The 20449-nt window shown below is 41.3% G+C and overlaps 2 protein-coding genes across 5 annotated transcripts; one reads left to right on the top strand and one right to left on the bottom strand.

Annotated features, from left to right (window-relative positions):
• Positions 1 to 208: 208 nt before the first annotated feature.
• On the bottom strand, positions 209 to 3801 carry LOC104422898 (translation initiation factor eIF-2B subunit alpha). Of its 2 annotated transcripts, none has more exons than XM_039303964.1 (6): positions 3421 to 3801; positions 3021 to 3388; positions 1663 to 1815; positions 1412 to 1553; positions 874 to 1115; positions 209 to 605 (listed from the first exon to the last, which is right to left on the bottom strand). In XM_039303964.1, exons 1-6 carry the CDS (start codon positions 3536 to 3538, stop codon positions 399 to 401), a joined length of 1230 nt encoding a protein of 409 aa, XP_039159898.1. In that variant the 5' UTR covers positions 3539 to 3801; the 3' UTR covers positions 209 to 398. The 2 variants fall into 2 exon arrangements, with proteins under 2 accessions (XP_039159898.1, XP_039159899.1); XM_039303965.1 differs by having other exon boundaries at positions 3021 to 3411; positions 3450 to 3801.
• Positions 3802 to 10009: 6208 nt separating this feature from the next.
• Positions 10010 to 20125, top strand: LOC104422896 (1-phosphatidylinositol-3-phosphate 5-kinase FAB1B). Of its 3 annotated transcripts, none has more exons than XM_039303819.1 (12): positions 10010 to 10550; positions 11185 to 11892; positions 12284 to 12925; positions 13938 to 14091; positions 14360 to 14704; positions 15055 to 15951; positions 16025 to 16353; positions 16698 to 16821; positions 16913 to 17074; positions 17391 to 18917; positions 19083 to 19349; positions 19463 to 20125. In XM_039303819.1, exons 2-12 carry the CDS (start codon positions 11264 to 11266, stop codon positions 19787 to 19789), a joined length of 5403 nt encoding a protein of 1800 aa, XP_039159753.1. In that variant the 5' UTR covers positions 10010 to 10550; positions 11185 to 11263; the 3' UTR covers positions 19790 to 20125. The 3 variants fall into 3 exon arrangements, with proteins under 3 accessions (XP_039159753.1, XP_010033658.2, XP_039159752.1); XM_010035356.3 differs by having other exon boundaries at positions 12182 to 12925; XM_039303818.1 differs by having other exon boundaries at positions 11146 to 11892; positions 12182 to 12925.
• The last annotated feature ends 324 nt before the right edge of the window (positions 20126 to 20449 follow it).

Raw genomic sequence — 20449 nt, 5'->3', positions numbered from 1 at the left:
AAACACTCGATTCAGGGAGACAAATTAACTCAATTAACTCAATTAACTCTATCGGTACTACGATGCATGACCAATACATTTTCATCTTCAACCAAATCTTACCCATGATATCAAGAGGTTAAATTGAGCTCATGACATCCTGTTAGCAAAACAACAGTCTCTGTTGGTGCTGTTATCCAAGACAGTTATTCGAAAGTAACTTCTCAAATGAACCAGATCAAATATACTGTCCCCTCAAAACTGATCAATTGATTCTCCAACCAAGAAAAGCACTCATGCACTAGTTATTGATTGATTCCAGGTTAAATCATACACTGCCAAGAGGCAATTATAGCTCATCGTTACCACCTTCTGCAATAGGAGATATATCATACAGAAACAAAATTTGCTGACTATGGCTACAAGTATAGCTGAATGAGCTCGTCGCTGACCACGGATGGTGTCAAAACGCCCAGATCAGTGAAAAGCAGCGTCAGGTATTGGGGCGGTGTATAATCCCTGGCTGATGTTTCGACCTCTACTTTAGATGGTATTGGCACCCCAAAGTCAATGGGTCGTAAGGCCGGGGCCATATCTTTCTGGTCCAAAGGATAAAGGCGAGCAAACTGCGTAGCAAGAGATTGATCAGTCATGATGTGCATACATCAAGATATGATAGGTGAGGCGGAGATAATTTAAAAAACTCCTAAGTTCCTTACAAAAGTCAGAACAATTTTCAGTTGCTTTTAGTGCAGAATGTGCTTGGCAGGTTCTGACTTGAGACTAGTTTTCACCAGAGAAGATAATTCTCACTTTGTTCCCATTTCGTAAGTTGAAAATAATCAAGATTCTCTTAAGTACACTGCAATTACAGAAGCATAAAATCAAAAGTACCTTGTAACTTTCAGCAGCCACATATACAGGTTTATTCATGCTGTGTGCCACCAATGCAATTTGGTATGTCCCCATCAAGTTGATGATGCCACCACTTTCGACTACACCATCAGCACCCACAAGAACCATGTCAACTTCATCCATGGTATACGCCACTGCTGAATCAATCAGGATCTTCACAGGAACATCAAGCTTGGCAAGCTCATTCGCTAACCGTAGCCCTGACCTGTCAGGTCTTCCCTCTGCATGCAGAGAACATGAACTTTAAAATCTGGAGATTTTTTGGGTAGGAAAATCCAGTTAGAATTACTGTTCAGCTATCAAGTGTCATGCCTGTATGTTCTCTGCAATATTCAAATGTCGATACTAGTTATAGTACTTGATGATGAAGTTCCTTCACATTTTTTAAAACCAATATTCAAACTTAAGGTTAGAAAAGACACGGTGATTTCAAAGTTGGATGTTCAGAATGTCAAGGTTATAGTAAACTCTGCATGTCAAAGGTCAGACAAGATGCAATATAGAGTTCAAAAATGACCTGTGCAGAATACTCGGAAGACCTTCTTGTTTTGTACAGCTGTCTTCAGAACTTCTAGAACCACTCTAGAGAAACCATGGACCAAAATAGTACAACCATCAAAAATAAAATCTTGACTAAGCATTGCGATGATCCTCCGTGCCTGCAATATGAAGTAATATCTCCTGCTTATACATGGGTAAATAGTTCATCGTTTAAAAATTGACTCATCAGGTAAACAGCGGTATATTTTCTCATATCAGTTCAACAACCTTCTGAGATATTTCCCCAAATTTTTCAGCACGCTCTATCAATCGTGACTTGGCCGAGTTGAATTCCTCGTATTCCAAGGCCGAAGTTCTGGTCACATAGCGCATGAAGAGATCACAGCCTGCTGTCAAAGAGATAGAGGTTGTGTCCCATGCCTGGCAAAAGTACAGTGTTAATAATCCAAAAATGCAGAGCAAAAATAGGTAAAGAATGCAGAGTCTATACATTTGTGATGATCTAGTTTGACGAAGCTCAGCCTCATACAAACAAGGATACATTATAAATGCCGGAGACTGAACTTCCTTACAATACCAATGACCATTTAGATCAAACATTTCTTTTGTTCGGTACAGGTAGTAATTAGTTGCTATATCATTTTAGGGTAAAAAGGGACACCGCCCTTCATGTTTCTGCTAAGAAGTCTGCTGGTAAATTGGCCTCGTTATACACATGCTTTAAGGCAAAATACATATTGTTATGATATCATCAAGCCAGAAAAAAAAAAAAAATGAGCATCCAACTAAGCTAAGCACTTAGGCCACCAACCCCTCGATAGAGAAGTACGATTCATAGCTGACTATTGTTTCGCATGGTTGTATTCATAAACTCATCAAATGGATCCTTGATACTTTGTCTCCTCTTTAACTGAAACCAACCCCCCATCCTCTTTTGAGGTTGCGGGCTGAGACTATGACAAACTGTGATGTTAATTATATCACTATCCCAATATCATACACATTGGCTAAGAACAGCCATCAGTTTGCATCTTTGGCCCATTCAGTGCATAAAAGGCCTACAAAACATAATAACAACGCAAAGCATTTAACTTACGAAATAGCTTCAAGGTGGATTTATCATGAAAGGTAAAAGGAAAGATGTAAAATGGAAGTACCTACTCCAATACAAGAGTAGTTCTAACAGATACTGCAGCATGCTGCAGTTGCCCAAGAATCCGTACTATCCAAATTGTGAATAAAAACAGAGTATCCAAGAAGAAAACATATCCTGGCATCATCAACTCCTTAGACCAAAATGATGCAGAGCGAGAGTGGTCATTAGCATTTCAAAGCAGAAACTGATCAAAATGCCTTCCACGAGTTCTGAGAAGACACCAAAGCAAGCATCGTCTGAAAAGAACCCTCCATAACTAGTCACGGCGACCATTCTACTAGGTGTGAATCAAGCGACATGAAGCATGCGAGACGGAAAAACGGAACCTTTACAAATTGAACCGATGCTTAATTCCACATTTGACATTTCTTGCAGAAGGAGCGCAAGAGAAATTTTACCCCGCATAGATTGAATCGAAGAGAACCGAAATGCTTCAAAAGATGATGCTTCAGCGAACGAAAGCACGCACCTTTAGCGAATCGGAGGCCTTCTTGAGCTCAATCTCGAGCTCCATCATGGTCGTCGCCTCGCTGTTCCTTATCACCGCCGCGAGCGCCCGGATGGCCGCCACGGCCTCGGCCAAATCGGGCTGCTTCCTCCAGTTGTTGAACTCGTCGATCACGCTGAACGGCCTCCCCACCCCGCCGCCCCCGCCGCCGCCGACGCCGCCGGAGTCCGCGGCGGAGCTCGACCCGTCGCCGCCCTCCACCGAGCGGGGCCCCACCGCGGCCTGCGCCTGGGCGAGCCAGTCGCTGGTGACGACGCCGTGGTGCGCGGCGCGGGTCTGGTAGTAGGCGGAGATGTTAGGGTTAGGGTTCTGGAGGGCGTCCGCCATGGGGAAGGAGCGGGGCGGGGGTGGTCGTCGGTGGCCGCCGTCGGGGGCGGCGCGGACGAGAGGGTGAGGGTGTCGGGCTTGGCGGCGGCCGGCGGCTGCGGCGGCGCGGCGTTCCTATTGTCGAGAATGAAGGAGGCCGATCTACGCCACATTTAATAGGGCGAGGAATAAAAATTTTCCGTCGCTTTATCGGGAAAAAATCGGAGTACGGGAGAAAGCGGAAGGGAAAAAGCGGAAAGCGCCGGTCGCCGTGGGGAGAAGATTCCGGTTGAAACGGTGGGGAGATTACGGGGCGGATTACGGACTCGGTCGGGGGTTTATTAAGGAGTTTGATTCTGTAATGAGTTTGAATATCAAACTACTGCAATACCTTGGAGACCACGGACTAGGTTTTTGATGATCCTGCTTCACTTCTCCCTCCTGGTCTCGCTCTATTCATTCTGAACTTTTTTAATAGAACCAAACACTTTATCCCACGAGTCTGACGTATGCTTTAGGGGTGTAAAACGGAGCTGCCCAAACTGAGGATTGAACTGGACGGATCGATTTGGGGTGATTCCACATATGGCTGTTTGGTTCCCAATTCCTATTTTTGGAATCAATGATTAGTTGATCCGGTTCCCAATTCTAAGATGAGAACCAAACCGATCGGATTGGACTAATGAAATAAATATTTATTTATTTTTAAATTTTCTTAATAAATACTAAATTTCTCAATTCCCTTCTATTTTTCTTCCTTGAGTAAGATTATGGCCTCTCTTCATCTATTCACACATTTTACTATGAAAATACAACTTTTTTTCTTCTTTAAGAAAGGTCGATTGGGAGAAATTTCGAGTAAATTGAACAGTTCCATTAGGCCAAACCGATTAGTTAGTCCGATTCTCGAGTCCTAGAAATTAGGAACTAGTCTTCTTGGATTGACTGAAAATCAATCACTCTTAATATGCTTGTCCGGCTAATGTTAGCCACAATTTGCAATCGGGTTGGTCCCGAACGAGGAGGTGATCTAGCTAGAGGCGGGATTGATGATTAGGTTTCGAATTTTTTTGGAATAGATTATGAATGTGACTTACGATTCAGTTTGTTATTTTTTTTCTTTTTTCGTGAAAATAAAAATCGAAGAACTTTGAACCTATCTAGAACTCCGTTATATGAGCTCAGACTAGACACTTGATCGAAAGTAGCTCCTATTTTTAGAGGATGCAAGTAATGTAAATCATATTTTTGATATTTGGAGAAAGGGATAAAATTATACAAAAATTTAAAACTTGTCAAATTGATACGATAAAGTTCCTCTCATTAATTTTTTTGGTCCAATTTTGTTAAGCGAAGAAAATACTGACGTGATGTTTTATTGCTTTTAGGTGGCATGTAAACCCGCCAAATGCCGTGTCAAGAAAAAACAACTTAAAATTTTAAAGGAAATGAAAATAAAAAAATCAAAAGAAAATAAAAGTACGAAGCTCATGGCCAGACACGAACTTGGAGACCATTTGCTAAAGCCTTGCCCAGAAGAAAGCCCACTATTGCCAGGAAGCCCATGGCTTCGGACCAATCTCTGTTGCGACTAGAAATATAACCAAGAGTGGGTGAATATGTTCTATAATGAAACTCGATGAATTTTTGCTGAATAATTAAAAAAAATTTCTCTGTTCAAAAAAAAAAAGTTCATGTATATAGAGAGCAATTTTTCATATGCAAGAATGAACTAAGTATATATCAAGGGTGTTGCTTGAATCAAACGGATGTAGAAATATATAGAGGTAGAGAAAGATGCACGCAAATCTTTATAGTAATTCGGCTTAAATTAGGTCTACGTTAACCTTTTGGGCTCACTTGTACAAACAGGCTAGAGGTCATCAGTAAACCTTTAGTGAATACAAGCATAACCCGTGCTCCTACTCGAAGTTAGTAGATCACACGAAATCCTAAATATTATTGTAACACTTGTACACTTCAAAAGATATTACAATTAATAATAAGTGCTCTCCATAATTCGCTCATATTATGTATCAAAATTCAAACATTTTTTGTTATATTTAAAACATCATAAGGGATTTTTTCAATAGTCACTGCCCCTTAAGGGATTTTTTCAGCACGTAGACTTAATTTTGAACATCGAATTGTATATCGGTCGATCAATATTTTCCATTAATTAAATTTGATGGCGTTGATGGAGAGACTTGATTGCACCAATTTAACAAGTTTTAAAAGTTGATTGCACTTTTAAAAATTGTATGACTCTTGGTATTCATATCCCTAACAAGAACAATTGAAACATATTCGATGGATTCTCAGTAGAAACTGGAAGCACACAAGTCGAGAATTGCCATATTATTATAGAATTGTTTCGGTTCTTGATCTCATTTTTTTTTCTTTCAAAATCATATACTATTGATTTGTTTTTCAAGTATAGTTTTTTTTTTTTTTTTTGGTAAAGTGTTTTTCAAGTATAGTTTAGAACCAATCAACTCGAAAATACTAGAATTCTAGGAGTTGCATACAAAATTGGACACGAAGTGACGAACTGTGAATGAGCATTTAAACGATCGAAATGAATTCATACATCAGACAAGAATACGATAATTAACACGAAACATTGTTTCTAATTAAGTCTACATGCTGGTCTTACTAGTTTAAACATTGTTCTCTAGCTAATTATCACACCTTCCTCCAATGTGAGTCCAATAGGACAACATCAACTTGTGCGTAGATGTCACATTGAGCATAGGCCCGTTTGGTTGAACATTTGCAAGAAGCTTTAGGCCTCCAAAGCTCATTGGGAAAAATACAAAGCTTTTGGTAAGTATTTTAGAGGCTTCCTTGGCCAAATGCTGAAAGCCTAATGCAGGTAGGGATCTACTTTGGGCTTTCAATATTTCGAAAATACTAAATCTATTGTTCACCCGTCACTGTTTATTTTTTTCCTCATTCATAATGCCCATTTATCTTCCCGGTCTGTTGCTTGAGTCGGGCTTCTTCGATGACCATTACCGTTGCCTAAGGGTTGCACGTCTCTGATGACCACTACCTAGGGTGGCGCAATTCGTGACTCAAGCGACATCGCTTGCGTGCACGACCTCAGGCGGCATCACTCGGGTTGTGGACCTTAGGTGGCATCGCCTAAGGTTGCCTGGGTCACCCAAACCCAGGTGACGCCACCTGAGGGAGCAACCTCAGGCGATGCCTGGTCGAGGTGACGTTGCCTGGGTCGCAATCCAAGCGATGCCTGAGGTAGCACGACTCAAGTTGCTAGTTTTGGCAGTCGAATGGCTGGATATGGCCGTCTAGTAGCTAGATGGTCGAATCTAGCCGCCACACAGCCGTATCTGGTTGTCTAGTAGTGGTTTGGCAGCAGTCTGATGGCTAATCATAATTAGATTTAATTTTCAGATTTAAAAAAAAAGTAGAAAGAAATATAGCAAAAGCTCATTTTAAATGTGGGTTTTACCGAATAGTATTTATGCTAAGACTATTTTCTAATGTTATTTGCAATTACAATTTACCAAACGGTATAACATTTCAAAAAACCCCTATATTCCAAAGGTATTTGCATTTTTCCAAGGCCATTTCTCCGAAGTCCGGGCCTTAGATTGGCTTGGACCACATCAACTTTTGAATTATTATTCATATACCTACATTGCATAATTCACATTTGCCATCATTGACTCTCATTTATTTATTTTTTTTTTTAAAAGAACACCTGTCTTCACCCGGTCAAATTTGTTTTAATGCATTAAATTCCCCCAACTTGCATGTTTCAAGGGGTTGATTTGGTCCTATAGTACGTCGGTATGCTTGGGTCCAAAATCATATTTTAATCAATGTAGTTGTCAGCATGTTGCACCTTTTTTCTATCTTCTTAGTCACTCAAACCCTTTTCTTCCCATTCATCAACTAAGGTTCAACACTTGAGTTTTAAATCATGTATGACATATCTAATTCGAGCATGTTGAGATGAGGTTGGAGCGACGTTTTCAAAAAGAGATAATGCTTATTTAATAGGAGGACGGGAAGAAACAAGAGTAATGTGCAAAAAAAGAAATAAGCAAAGTACTGATAGGCTTGTGCAAATTCGATAAGATTGCATTGAAGACTAATCTAGTTCTAGGTTCCGTTGGAACTAGTCTGATTCCTAAATCCAAATTTTTGAAATTGGTAGGAATCGGTCCGATATTGAGTGAAAAATTATCCAAGAATTAGACCGACCAGACTGAATTTGGAACTGATTTAGTAAAGTTCAAAAATCATAATTTTTCTCGTGGCATCTTTTTCTTTATCTCACTTTTTGTTTGTTCTATTCAACCTCACTTACACTTCACGATTCTCTCTCCCTCCCTCTCTCTCTCTGCGACTCACCCTCCTCCTCACTTGCTCGCTGTTTGCTCTCCCTCATTTGAGCTTTGCAGTCCTCGCTTGTTCCTAGCTCATCTTTGCTCACTTGTCCTAATTTATTTTTATTTTGAATCATTTTGTTACTTATATTATTTTGCTGTAAAATATGAAATTAAAAAAATGAATAAAAGAAAAAATAGGTTCTCACGTAGACCCTAAACCCTAGAACCATAGAACCAGACTAGAGCAACATGGTAAGTTTCAGGGTTAGTTCTAGCGCAAATAAGATAAGGTTGGAGATTACAAAAACTAAGAAACCATTCTAACATGATAGATTTCAAGATCTACTCATTAGGAACCGATTACCCCTAACTATCGATACATTAAATCAAGGTGGGTTGAGTTAATGAAATGACATCACGAGTTCTTTCTTCAAGCATTCACATTCTTAGCACGATACAAGATACACAACGGTTCTAGTGAACACCATAATTGTCTTTGTGATCTATCGTTCGATTGTGTAAATAATTTTTATAATGTACGAGATCCTATTATTATTATTTTGTCGCTGAGAATGGATGGAAAAGGAAATACTTCACAAGAAAATAATTCCAGCTGGATCACGACGAGACCACAAATGGAGGCTCAGCAAGAGCAATAAAAATAAATACAAATTCAAAACCATTAATTACGGACGTCGCTTCAAAGAAATGGAAAGATTAATTTAAAAAAAAAATAAAAAAAAAACAAAGAAGGAGGAGGAGAAAACCGTCAAATTTCCAAAATTCAGGACGTGCTCCTCGAAACATGCAGGGACAGCGTATCATTGTCCAGGCGGACGCGGACGCGGTTATCCAGTGATCGGCCAGCAAAGTGATTGATTTCCGAAATTTCTTGCCCGAAAAATCCGAAGCTCGATCCGACGGTGGCGGCGGCTTCGACCGCAAGCCAAAAAGGACAGGAAAGAGAAAGGCGGGGGTTTATCCACTCCTACCCTCCCCGGACAGCTTGCATAAAAGTCAAACGTACGCGGCACAGACATATATGCCTGTCCCCCACCACAAAAGCCAAAAAAAAAATAAAAAAAAAAATCGAAATCAAAATTAAAAGAAGAAGAAGAAGAAGAATTCAATTTTGACAGCAGAATTGAATTTTTCTCGACGTCGCGATTTTTGATATGGGACATTTTTGGCTCCAGTCTCGAAACCTTTTTTTTTTTTTTTTTAATGAAATTGACCAACTTCCTAACTCAAATTTGGCGGCGAATGAGCTTACTTCAAACCTTGCCCCACGGACCCCGATGTTCAAGGACGATTGTCACACTCATAGGCAAACCGATAAGCACGTACGCTCGTATATTAATTGTATCTATCGTGAAGTCTATTGTTGATTTAATGCGGTATTGAAACCGTGACTTCGCGCTTGAACTTGGAGTGATTTTAGTGGATTGGAGGAAAAACTTAATTGATTGTAATGCTCCTTGTCAAGAAAATGTAACAGTAAAATCCTCAAGGCGAAAATCTTGCGGGAAATGTGGGTAAAACTCGCCCACGGGTTATGCGAGTGAGTATGATTAGATGGCGAGTTTGTGAAGAGAGAAGTGGGCAATGACCTGTAAAGAAGTTAGACGCAATTCCATGAGATCCTAAAGATTGCTGGTCTGATTTGTAGTATTGAGTTTAAGTCTTGTTGGTTGTGCTTTGGGAATAAAATTGCGAAAGCACCTTTCTATGTCAAGGAGTGTTGTTCCTTAAAATTATTCTGAAATGTGAACTTATCAAGATGCACGAAAGCTAATAAAGATACCATTCGTCGCTAAAATGAAAAAGCAGAGCATCTGCGTGCTTTATCCTATCGGATGATAAAGTACTAGAATGGAAAAAGTACTCCCTAAATGGGCAATGCTTCTTCCACAATCAATCAATTTACAACGATTTCGTGTACTAAATTAATATTTCAACGCACATATTTCTTTTATTTTTATTTTTGCGGTCAATAATAATCTTGAGCCGCAACTTGCACGCGCAAGGAAGGGCATCTTGGGGGTGATGTGAACGGACCGTTGCCCCGGCAGCGAAGAAACGACGTCGCCGCCGCCCAATCCTTGCGTCTAACGGAGAAAACGGCTCGATTAGAAAATCCGGGGAGAAAAAAAGAACAAAATAAAATTACACATCTCATTTTATTTATTTGTGTATTTTGGGCAAGTCACAGGAAAATAACCAAAAAAAAAAAAACAAAAAAGAGATAAAAACAAAAGAGAGATCGGACGGTGATGCCATTTTACATGTTGCGGAGGAAGAGCAAAGGAGCTGCTCCTTTTCTTGCGCAAAGAAAACAGAACAGAAGCACGGAAACGATTCGAACGGCAAGCGGACGGAATTCAAAAAAAGCTCGGAGCAGCAGCAGCGTCGTCAAGCGGAAGTGACGCCATTCATCCTCCCCCCGGCGATTCTCAATCCGCGACGATCGGCCGGCTTGCGGTTGCGGCGGCGGCGTTGACGGCGGCGGCGAAGACTTCCTCTCGCTGATCGGCGGCGGTTTGTCGCGCAGGGCGCCTTTTCGTTTCCTCAAATCGCCGTCTCACTTCCTCCGTCCGGCCTCGGGGTTGACTTCGGGGATCGGCGATCGGGTCCGTCGGCGAGAGGGGCGTACGCCGGCGGGGAGTCGGTCGGTTTCCGCGTCGCGGCGGTTGATCCTCCGTCTTCTGCGGCTGCACCTACCTCCCCTTCCTCTCCGCGTCGGAGCTCGCGGTCGGCTGCCTAGGTGGCGCGAATCCGTTCGCGTTCGCGCTTGGCTTCGTTCGCGGAAGATCGGATCGGCCAGGTGAGTTCGATCGCGATCAGACTGAAAACTCTTCTTCCTCCTCTCGTGTTCTGTTTCTCGAGGAATTGTCGATGCTCGGGAGGGCGTGCGATTCGTGTACTCTTTCTTTGTCGATTGATGTGATGTTTTTTTTTTTTTTTTGGAGTTTTGAAGTTTGGTTTGAGTCGTGTCGGTCAAGAGCAGCGTGTTTTGATCTCGTTCGTAGCGGGTGAGCGTGAGATGATTTCTGTGAGATTCCAGCTTCTCGAAATTTAGTTTGGCCATGCGTTTGTTGTTCCTTTGCCAGTTCCATCTGAAGGTCCTGGCTTCTGAGTTTTCTCCCCGCCATATGTGTTATCTAGTCTGATTTGTCATTTGATTCAACTTCCATGCAGTGCGTCAGCTAATGAATATGTGCAGAATTGCTTGTGTCTTTTGCATGTCGAATGGGTTATCGAAGTAAATATTGAGTTTGTTTAGCACCGCAGCGTCTTCGAGAACTGATAGCTTCGACTGCTCTAGGGGCTTGATGTTGTGGAGCTGTACCATAGCATCGAAGTTGCGAGAGACTACTCATATTGGTCTCCTGATATTTTTATTTATCTATATCTCGTAGGGGGTCGTAATTATCTTTTACTTGCATAATACTTCGTAGGCCTGCCATCTGGTATCCTAGTTCTGGAGATCAGCAAATGAGTGTGTCATGATGAGTGGGTCGAGAGAATTTCTTGTCAATGGATGCCGCACACAAGACCTTCTCTGATATTTTTGCCGTCGTCAAGTCGTGGATTTCTTGGCGATCTGATCCGGCCCACGTGTCGAGAGACTTTTGGATGCCCGATCAAAGCTGTAGGGTTTGCTACGATTGTGATTCCCAGTTTAACCTTATCAACCGCCGACACCATTGTCGACTTTGTGGCAGAGTATTCTGTGGCAAGTGCACAGCCAATTCAGTTCCTGCCTCGTCAACTGACTACAAGGCATCCTGCGAGGAGTGGGAGAGGATTCGGGTGTGTAACTATTGCTTCAAGCAATGGGAGAAAAACCTACGAAGTACTAATAATGGGGATGAATTACCTAACCAGGATTTTAGTTCCTCACCATCAGCAACAAGTTTTGTCAGCAGCAAATCTATTAATACTACCAATAGTGGAAGTATTACTCTTGGCTCAATGTCACAATCTCTTGAGCCTTATCGCTTTGTTCGGCAGAGTTCTGATCTGAGCTCAAACCAGCTATGTATGGTGGAAGAATGTGCAGATAGGCAAGGTGTGGTAACATCAGGAAAGTGCAACTATGACGTAGTAGATTTTGCAAATCATGGGGCTCCATATCCAAACCATTATGGATTCTCATTGAACAGGTATTTATTTTGCTTATTTGCGTCCATGCTCGAAAAAAGGATATGTTAATGGCCATCTGGATGATTCTGATGAGTGGAATTCTTAGAGAAGATTAGAGTTTATGAATTACTTTGTTGTTTATCCATACCATTGTAGCGAAGGCCACGCCTGCGATATGCGATCTCTGTACACAAGCATCATTATTTCGTACTATGTAGATACCTGTCCGGTCTTTGCATGTTCTGTTAGGCTTTGGACTGAATGTGTGCACCTAATATTCTTTATCATTTGTTTTCGCTTTGGCATCAGGAGTGATGACGATGAAGATCAGCATGATTTATACCGATGTGACTCTGAGACAAGGCACTTGCCACTGGAGAATCACACTGACAGTAAAGTTAATCTCCACAGGATTGGCAATACTGTGGATTCATATGAGGTGGATCTTCATCGAGAGCAAGTTGAAACAGAAGGTTCAAGTGTCTCCCCTCTGCATGAAAGTTTTGATTCACAGGGATCAAATGTGGTCCCACAGCTCGATAAAAAGGATGACGAGCATTTAAATAGTGACGAGTGTGAGGTAGAGTCCTCCTTATATCCTGCGGAAGATGTCACTTCAGAGCCTGTGGATTTTGAGAACAATGGCTCTCTCTGGCTTCCTCCTGAACCAGAAGATGAAGAAGATGAGAAGGAAGGTTTTTTGTGTGATGATGATGATGAGGGGGATGCCGCAGGAGAGTGGGGATATCTACATACCTCTGGCAGTTTTGGAAGTGGTGAGTATCGCGCTAAAGATCGATCGGGTGAGGAGCACAAGAAAGTCATGAAGGACGTGGTTTATGGGCATTTTAGAGCTTTGATAGCTCAGCTACTGCAGGTAGAGAATCTTCATACGGATGAGGAAAACAGTGAGGATAGTTGGTTGGAGATAATTTCATCTCTGTCATGGGAGGCTGCAACACTGTTAAAGCCTGATATGAGCAAAACGGGAGGAATGGACCCTGGGGGCTATGTGAAAGTAAAATGCATAGCATCTGGACATCGCCGTGAGAGGTAAAACTGCAGTTTATTTTTTATTTATTTATTTTTTTATCTCTTTTGTTATTCATTTTTCCCTCTAATATTAAACTATATTAAAGGCAGAAACCAAAGAGCACTTTATGCTGTAAATTGGTATTGGGAAACTTATAATAGTGCACCTCTTTTAGATGATCCTTGACATGCATAAACGATGTGCTAACTGGAACTGCAGGAGTTAAATTTGAATCTGTTGATTTGGTTTTATTATGCAATGGTTTCCCCAGATGGATCATGCAGTTTTCTTTTTGATAATAAAGAGAGGACGGACTTCAAGCTGGGCTATTGTATATCATGGACTTAATTCATCGTTTTAACAGCAAAAAATAGAATTGTGAGAACTAGCAATGAAATCAGTGGGGTGCTTCCAAAAATCTCCTATCTAAGGATCTGATCCTACTACAAGTGAGCCAGGCCCCTGAAAGGAGTATTCGGTAGGGGAGCCATTTGGGGGTGGTTTTGTACTTATGAATCATTTCACGAACTTTATCCTATTTGATATGGAAGTCGAGGTGTTACAAGCTCTGTACTAAAAGCACTGACTTCCTTGTTATTGTGGTGGTCCGTAACGCATGAAATGAACCAGGGAGTTAGGACATCTGAGGTGGCCCCCGCAGGTCGAGGAGGTGTCTCCCATTGTGTGTTGTCCAAACCATTTTCTACCCTACCCAAGATATTTTCTGGAGATCTGAAGTACCTGCTTTGTTTTTCCGACCCATGAAAGAGGAAGTGGGATCTCTATCTTTAGATATCAATTTTATCAGATATAGAAGCAATATCTTCTTGAATTACTAAAATGGCTTCCCTTAATGTACTCTTCTAAACCTGTGCTTTGTGTCTAATCATCAGCTTTACATCATTCGGTTCTCAATGATACAAGCTGTGTGCAATGTCTCCTGTTTCACTAAGAGATATATGTTGATTAACAACATATGGCTGCAGCGTTCATTTTATCTTCCTGATGAATTTTTCTATTCCCTTTGTGTAGTATCGTGGCGAAAGGAGTTGTATGTAAGAAAAATGTTGCCCATCGAAGGATGACCTCAAAAATTGAAAAACCACGCATTTTGATTCTTGGAGGAGCTCTCGAGTATCAACGAGTCTCTAACCTCTTGTCAAGTTTTGATACTCTGCTGCGACAGGTTCTACTTACTTGTCCTTTTCTTGCTTTAGTCTGGTAAATAGCCATTTTGTTAAAGCTGGACAAGTTATAACACTCATTCTGCATGGTTTTGCTTGTTAATTTCTTTTGTTATCTAATAGTTTCATAATAAAAAAAAAGAAAAAGAAAAAGAAGAGTACATGCCATTTCCAGAGTACATAAAGAGTTATGCTTATTTATTAGTGCATGGATATGGAATGTTTGTTCTGAGTTGATTTTTTATAAGTTTCACCTTTTCATCATTGAAGGAAATCGAATATTTAAAGATGGCAGTTGCAAAGATAGATGCACAACACCCTGATGTTCTTTTGGTTGAGAACTCAGTTTCTCGGTATGCGCTGGAGTACTTGCTTGCAAAAGACATATCCCTTGTTCTTAATATCAAGAGACCGCTGTTGGAACGCATAGCCCGCTGCATTGGTGCTCAGATAGTTCCTTCTATTGATAGTTTGTCAGCACAGAAGTTGGGCTATTGTGATAAATTTCATGTGGAGAGGTTCTTGGAGGAGCATGTTACTGCAGGACCAGGGGGGAAAAAACAGACAAAGACGCTCATGTACTTTGAAGGCTGTCCAAAACCACTGGGTTTCACTGTAAGTTCTCTAACATAGTGCATGTCTATGAAGATGTTGTAGAATGTAAAGGATGGAGTAAAAACATGAAGTCTTGAGAAAAAGGCTAGAAATGTGAGTTATTTCATTTGGTTGCTCTCAGATGCTTCTAGTTCCTTCTTTTCACCTTGACTTTGTCTCCTTATGCTTACTATCTTGAATGTACAGTTGTTCTGATTCTGAAGAAGTATTTGGTAGAAATTGGTAAAATTAATTAAGCAACACTGATAGGTAGCAATCTTAAAGATGTTTTTGTCCTCTGGGGGGTTAGCTGAAACTTGGAAGGCCATTTAGTGAACTTGCGATTAATTTCCCTTCTGCATTGGATTTAGATTTTACTGAGAGGCGCTAATGGAGATGAGCTGAAGAAAGTTAAGCATGTGGTCCAGTATGGAGTTTTTGCTGCTTATCATTTGGCATTGGAGACATCCTTCCTTGCTGATGAGAGAGCTTCCCTACCAGAACTTCCACTGAAATCCCCTATTACCGTGGCACTTCCTGATAAGTCATTAAGCATAGAGAGGTCAATATCAACAATACCTGGTTTCATGGTTCCTTCAAGCGAGAAGTCTCAAGGTTCTGAAGCTGATGCTGGAGCCCACCGATCTAACAGTGTCCCTTCATCTAATGTGTTGCCATTGACAAGTGATAGTTCTGTTCAAAATCTGGAGATGGCGTTGTCAGCTTGTTTTACTGATGGTTCTGGCAATATCTCTGCAAATCTCATCAACTCCATTACTTCATTTAAGCTTGCTCCTTCCTGGAGGAAAGTTGATTCTGATAATAATGACAACCTGTTTACCCTTTATGGTATATCTGGGATACCTGAGCAAACAATCTCCAAGGAAAGCAATGCTTCCAGCATTGACCATCCCATCAAGGGTGATCAACTCACTGCTAACAATTTTGGGCTGTTAGATGCGGCTGGAAATGTTACTATGTCCGACAATGCCCATACAGACAATCTTGCAACAGATGCGTCGCCACTATGTCACATGGAAGGTGCATTGCCGCAACAGGAAAATAAAAACCTTGTGGTTGAATCTGGTGCTTCGAAAGAAGAGTTTCCTCCGTCACCTTCTGACCATCAGAGCATTTTGGTCTCCTTGTCATCACGGTGTGTATGGAAGGGTACCATTTGTGAAAGATCACATCTCTTCAGAATCAAATACTATGGCAGCTTTGATAAACCTCTGGGTCGATTTTTACGAGATCATTTATTTGATCAGGTACTATTCATCTTCATCGAAAGTATGTTTCTTTTTATTTATACTTAAGTTAACGTATTGTTCCCATGCCCAGAATTATCGATGCGATCAATGTGAGATGCCGTCAGAAGCACATCTTCAATGCTACACTCATCGACAGGGCACCCTCACTATATCTGTTAAGAAGGTACCAGATATCTTACCTGGTGAAAGGGATGGGAAGATCTGGATGTGGCACCGCTGCCTGCAATGTCCACGTATTAAGGGTTTCCCTCCAGCTACTCGAAGAGTGGTGATGTCAGATGCTGCTTGGGGTTTATCTTTTGGGAAGTTCTTGGAGCTCAGCTTTTCTAATCATGCAGCTGCTAGTAGGGTTGCAAGCTGTGGTCACTCTCTTCATAGAGATTGTCTTCGTTTTTATGGGTAATCTTTTATATGTCTTTTTAGTGGATGTCTAAAAAGAAAGGAGTTTATGAGCAAAATGTGCAGCCATATATGACAGAAAGTACTAGCAGATCTGGGCAAGAAAATGAAGTTTCGCTCTGACAATATCAAATGGCAACATATACAGTTGGTCTTTGATGTATTTCACTTGCTAGATGGCAAGTTGATGGAGTTAGAACTTGGGAAAAAAAAAATATTATTTTGAACATTGCAGACTGCATTCACATAGCACATTCTTTATTTTCCCCTGCTTAGCTGCTTACCTGTGTTGTCTATTCCTGTGGTAGTAATGTTTGTAGCTCTTACAGTATTTGAATGTGCAGATTTGGTGATATGGTTGCTTGCTTCCGGTATGCATCTATTGACGTTCACTCTGTTTATCTTCCACCTTCCAAAGTGGATTTTAGCCATGAGAATCAAGAGTGGATACAAAAAGAAGCAGATAAAGTACAATTCTCAACAACTGACAGATGTATTTTTTTTTTTTTTTTTTGCCCCTATTTTGAATACACCTGATTGTTATGTTTGCTTTCTGCAGGTGTTCGACCGGGCAGAGCTTCTCTTTTCGGAAGTACTTAATACTCTTAGTCAATTTGAAGAGAAAAGATATGTTGAGGGGCATGTTCCGTGTTCATCAGAATTAAGACGTCGAATTGTAGACTTGGAGCCTACGTTACAACAGGAGAAGGCAGAATTTGAGGTATAGATATCTCCTGTTTCCACTCTTTGAGCTTCAAGTATTGAATACATTTGTGTATAGCTAGTGTCATGCAGTGATAAAACTAAGTTATTCTTCATCTGTTTTATTTTGAAATTCACAGGAAATAATTAGTGGTTTAAATTGTATTGACACACCATGACCTGATTTCCTGATGAAAATCAGTAGCTTGTTCATCATTTGCAATCATACTTAATTGAAACTTTAGAATCTGCACAATTGAACTTGATATGTATTGTGGAAATCTCAGTCCATCTGCTAGCTAATGGTGAAGAACAATCTCTACATAATGTCTCAGGAATCCTTTCAAAAGGCTTTGAAAGGGGATCCGACGAAGGGCCAACATGTGATCGACATTCTGGAGATTAATCGTTTGCGGAGACAATTACTTATCCAATCTGTTATTTGGGATCATCGCCTGGTTTACCTGTCTAGTTTGAGCAGCAATGTTGAGGATTGTCCAAGGAGCTTGAGCTCAGAAGAAAAGGAGACTTCTTTTCATAAAGGCGAGACACCTTCTGAGGGGAATGTGGTCCACAAGGAAGAAACAGTCGTTAGCAATTCTGAATCTTTCCGTTTGGATGACAGAAATACTAGTCTGGAAGGAAGATTTGAATGCCAAAGTGAGCAAGGTGATGATGTCTGTCAAAATGATCAGATGGGTGAAAGTGCAAGTTCCAGAGAACAAAAGCAAGCAAAAGTCTCTGAAAGCGCTAATGCCTCCAGTCAATCTGAGCCTCTAGAAAGTGGGACAAATGTTCGCAGGACCCTATCTGAGGGGCAGTTTCCTACTCCAGCCAATTTGTCAGAGACCCTGGATGCTGCATGGACTGGTAAAAATCAATCAAATATGGCTGTGAAAAAGGAGATCTCTTCTGCACTTTCTGATTCAGCCATAATTGATTCTTTGAAGGGAGAAGCAGTGGCCGAGGGGTTGGGTGTGAATGGCTGTGCAGAGGACTTGGGCAAACTGAAGGTTTCCCATTCTTTGCCTCCTTTATTGTCTACCAAGGACTATGATGATGCGGTTGACTCAGTTAGCTGGCTAGGAGTACCTATAAGCTTATACCGCTCTCTTAACAAGAATAATTTAGCAGGATCTCAAAAGCTTGATATGCTTGGAGACTACGATCCAATCCATATTTCATCCTTTCGGGAGTCAGAATATGGTGGAGCTCGGCTGCTACTGCCTGCTGGAATCAATGACACTGTTATTCCTGTGTATGATGATGAGCCCACTAGTATGATATCTTATGCATTGGCATCACCGTATTATCATGCTCAATTATGCGGTGAGGCTGAAAAGGTGAAGGATGCCGAGCCCGTGGCTGCATTGTCATCTTTGGATTCCATGAGTTTTCATTCGTCTCAGTCACTTGATGATCTGACTTCTGAAAGTAGAAGTCTTGGTTCTGTAGATGATGGCATGCTATCGATGTCTGGGTCTCATAGCTCCGGGGGCTTAGACTGTCTATCATATACTAAAGCCTTGCATGTGAAGATCCCATTTTCAGATGATGGACAGGTGAAATATTCTGTAACTTGCTACTATGCAAAACGATTTGAAGCTTTAAGGAGGATTTGTTGCCCATCTGAGATGGATTTCGTGAGGTCCCTTAGTCGTTGTAAGAAGTGGGGAGCACAGGGAGGGAAGAGTAATGTCTTCTTTGCTAAGACATTGGATGATCGGTTTATCATCAAGCAAGTCGCCAAGACAGAGCTAGAGTCATTTATCAAGTTCGCTCCTGCATATTTCAAGTACCTCTCTGAATCGATTGGCACAGGGGGTCCAACATGCTTGGCAAAGATTCTTGGGATTTATCAGGTATGTGAACAAGGACATCTCAAGTTGATTGAGTGAAGAAATCATTTCTATATTTGCCGGTTGCAGCTAATACCATTATCACTGTTCACTCATGTAAGACAGCTTCTTTGCGGGATCTTAGTTTAATTATCGATCTACTTTTTTTTTTTTTCTCTCTCTCGGTAGGTAACAACAAAGCATGTCAAAGGAGGTAAAGAAACCAAGATGGATGTCCTTGTTATGGAGAATCTTCTCTATGGGAGGAAAGTGACACGGCTTTATGACTTAAAAGGATCTACTCGATCACGCTATAATGCTGATTCCACTGGAAGCAACAAAGTTCTGCTGGATCAAAACTTGATTGAAGCAATGCGAACTTCACCCATTTTTGTGGGAAATAAAGCGAAACGGTTGTTGGAGAGAGCTGTCTGGAACGACACTTCTTTCCTTGCGGTAATCTCTCTCTCTCTCTCTCTCTCGTGTTCGCTTGGTCACACACGCGCGTGCATGAACACGCGTTTGCACTGGTAAAGCTAATAATTCTCTGTGATGGCCTTCTGTTGCAGTTGGTGGATGTGATGGATTACTCACTTCTGGTCGGAGTGGATGAAGAGAAGCATGAGTTGGTACTTGGGATCATTGATTTCATGCGTCAGTATACCTGGGACAAGCACCTCGAAACATGGGTAAAGACTTCGGGCATTCTCGGCGGGCCAAAAAATGAATCTCCAACCGTAATTTCGCCCAAGCAGTACAAGAAAAGATTCAGGAAAGCGATGACTACCTATTTCCTCATGCTCCCAGATCAGTGGTCGCCTGCAACCATTATCCCAAGTAAATCGCAGTCTGATTTACAGGAGGAAGACACACAAATGGCCCCCTCAGTGAACTGATACTCCGATCTATACCTGTAGATTTTGAAGCTACGATTAGGATAAGCACTCTCATTTGTTCACTCACAAATTTTCTTTTCCTTTTTCGCCGTGTCCCATTCTTTTCCCTTGCCAGGTTCTTCATGCTATTTTCCGAAAGAGCATATATCTTCATTGTTTTGTAGAAATTTGCGGAACGGGGCTGTGGAAGCCACGGCGACCTGTCAGGGGTAAATTATTAGATTGCCTTGATAGGGGGTCTGTTGTACAGAAGTAATCGTGCATATATTAAGCATTGCAATGTGTATATGAATCCATGTGAAGTTTTGCCTTGAATCAAATGTCGATTTCCATAAATTTTGATCGATGTTTAATGCAATCCACATGCAGTCTTCATTCTTCGTCCTCGCTTTTCTTTCATCATTCTGTAGTGGCTTCTCTACCGAGTAAAGCTCCGGCAGTGAGCATGAGTTTACTAGCAACTCAAGATCGTCAATTTGCATATGCAATGGTCAGCGCCGCGGCTGCTTTTGCATACTTTCGATGAATTAGATTAAGATCGACGCATCAGATTCTAAAAGTAGAGCGTTTTCTTTTCTCTTGAATCTGTCTACTCTGTTTTACCCTTCAGACATTGGAAAAAGGGCGATCTATCGAAATGATCTCGGGGATGGAATGGAA

This window comes from Eucalyptus grandis, chromosome 10 (assembly GCF_016545825.1).
Source record: "Eucalyptus grandis isolate ANBG69807.140 chromosome 10, ASM1654582v1, whole genome shotgun sequence".
NCBI classification, from domain to species: Eukaryota; Viridiplantae; Streptophyta; class Magnoliopsida; order Myrtales; family Myrtaceae; genus Eucalyptus; species Eucalyptus grandis.
Note: the sequence above shows the minus strand (reverse complement) of the source record. Positions and strands in the feature narration are given on the sequence as shown.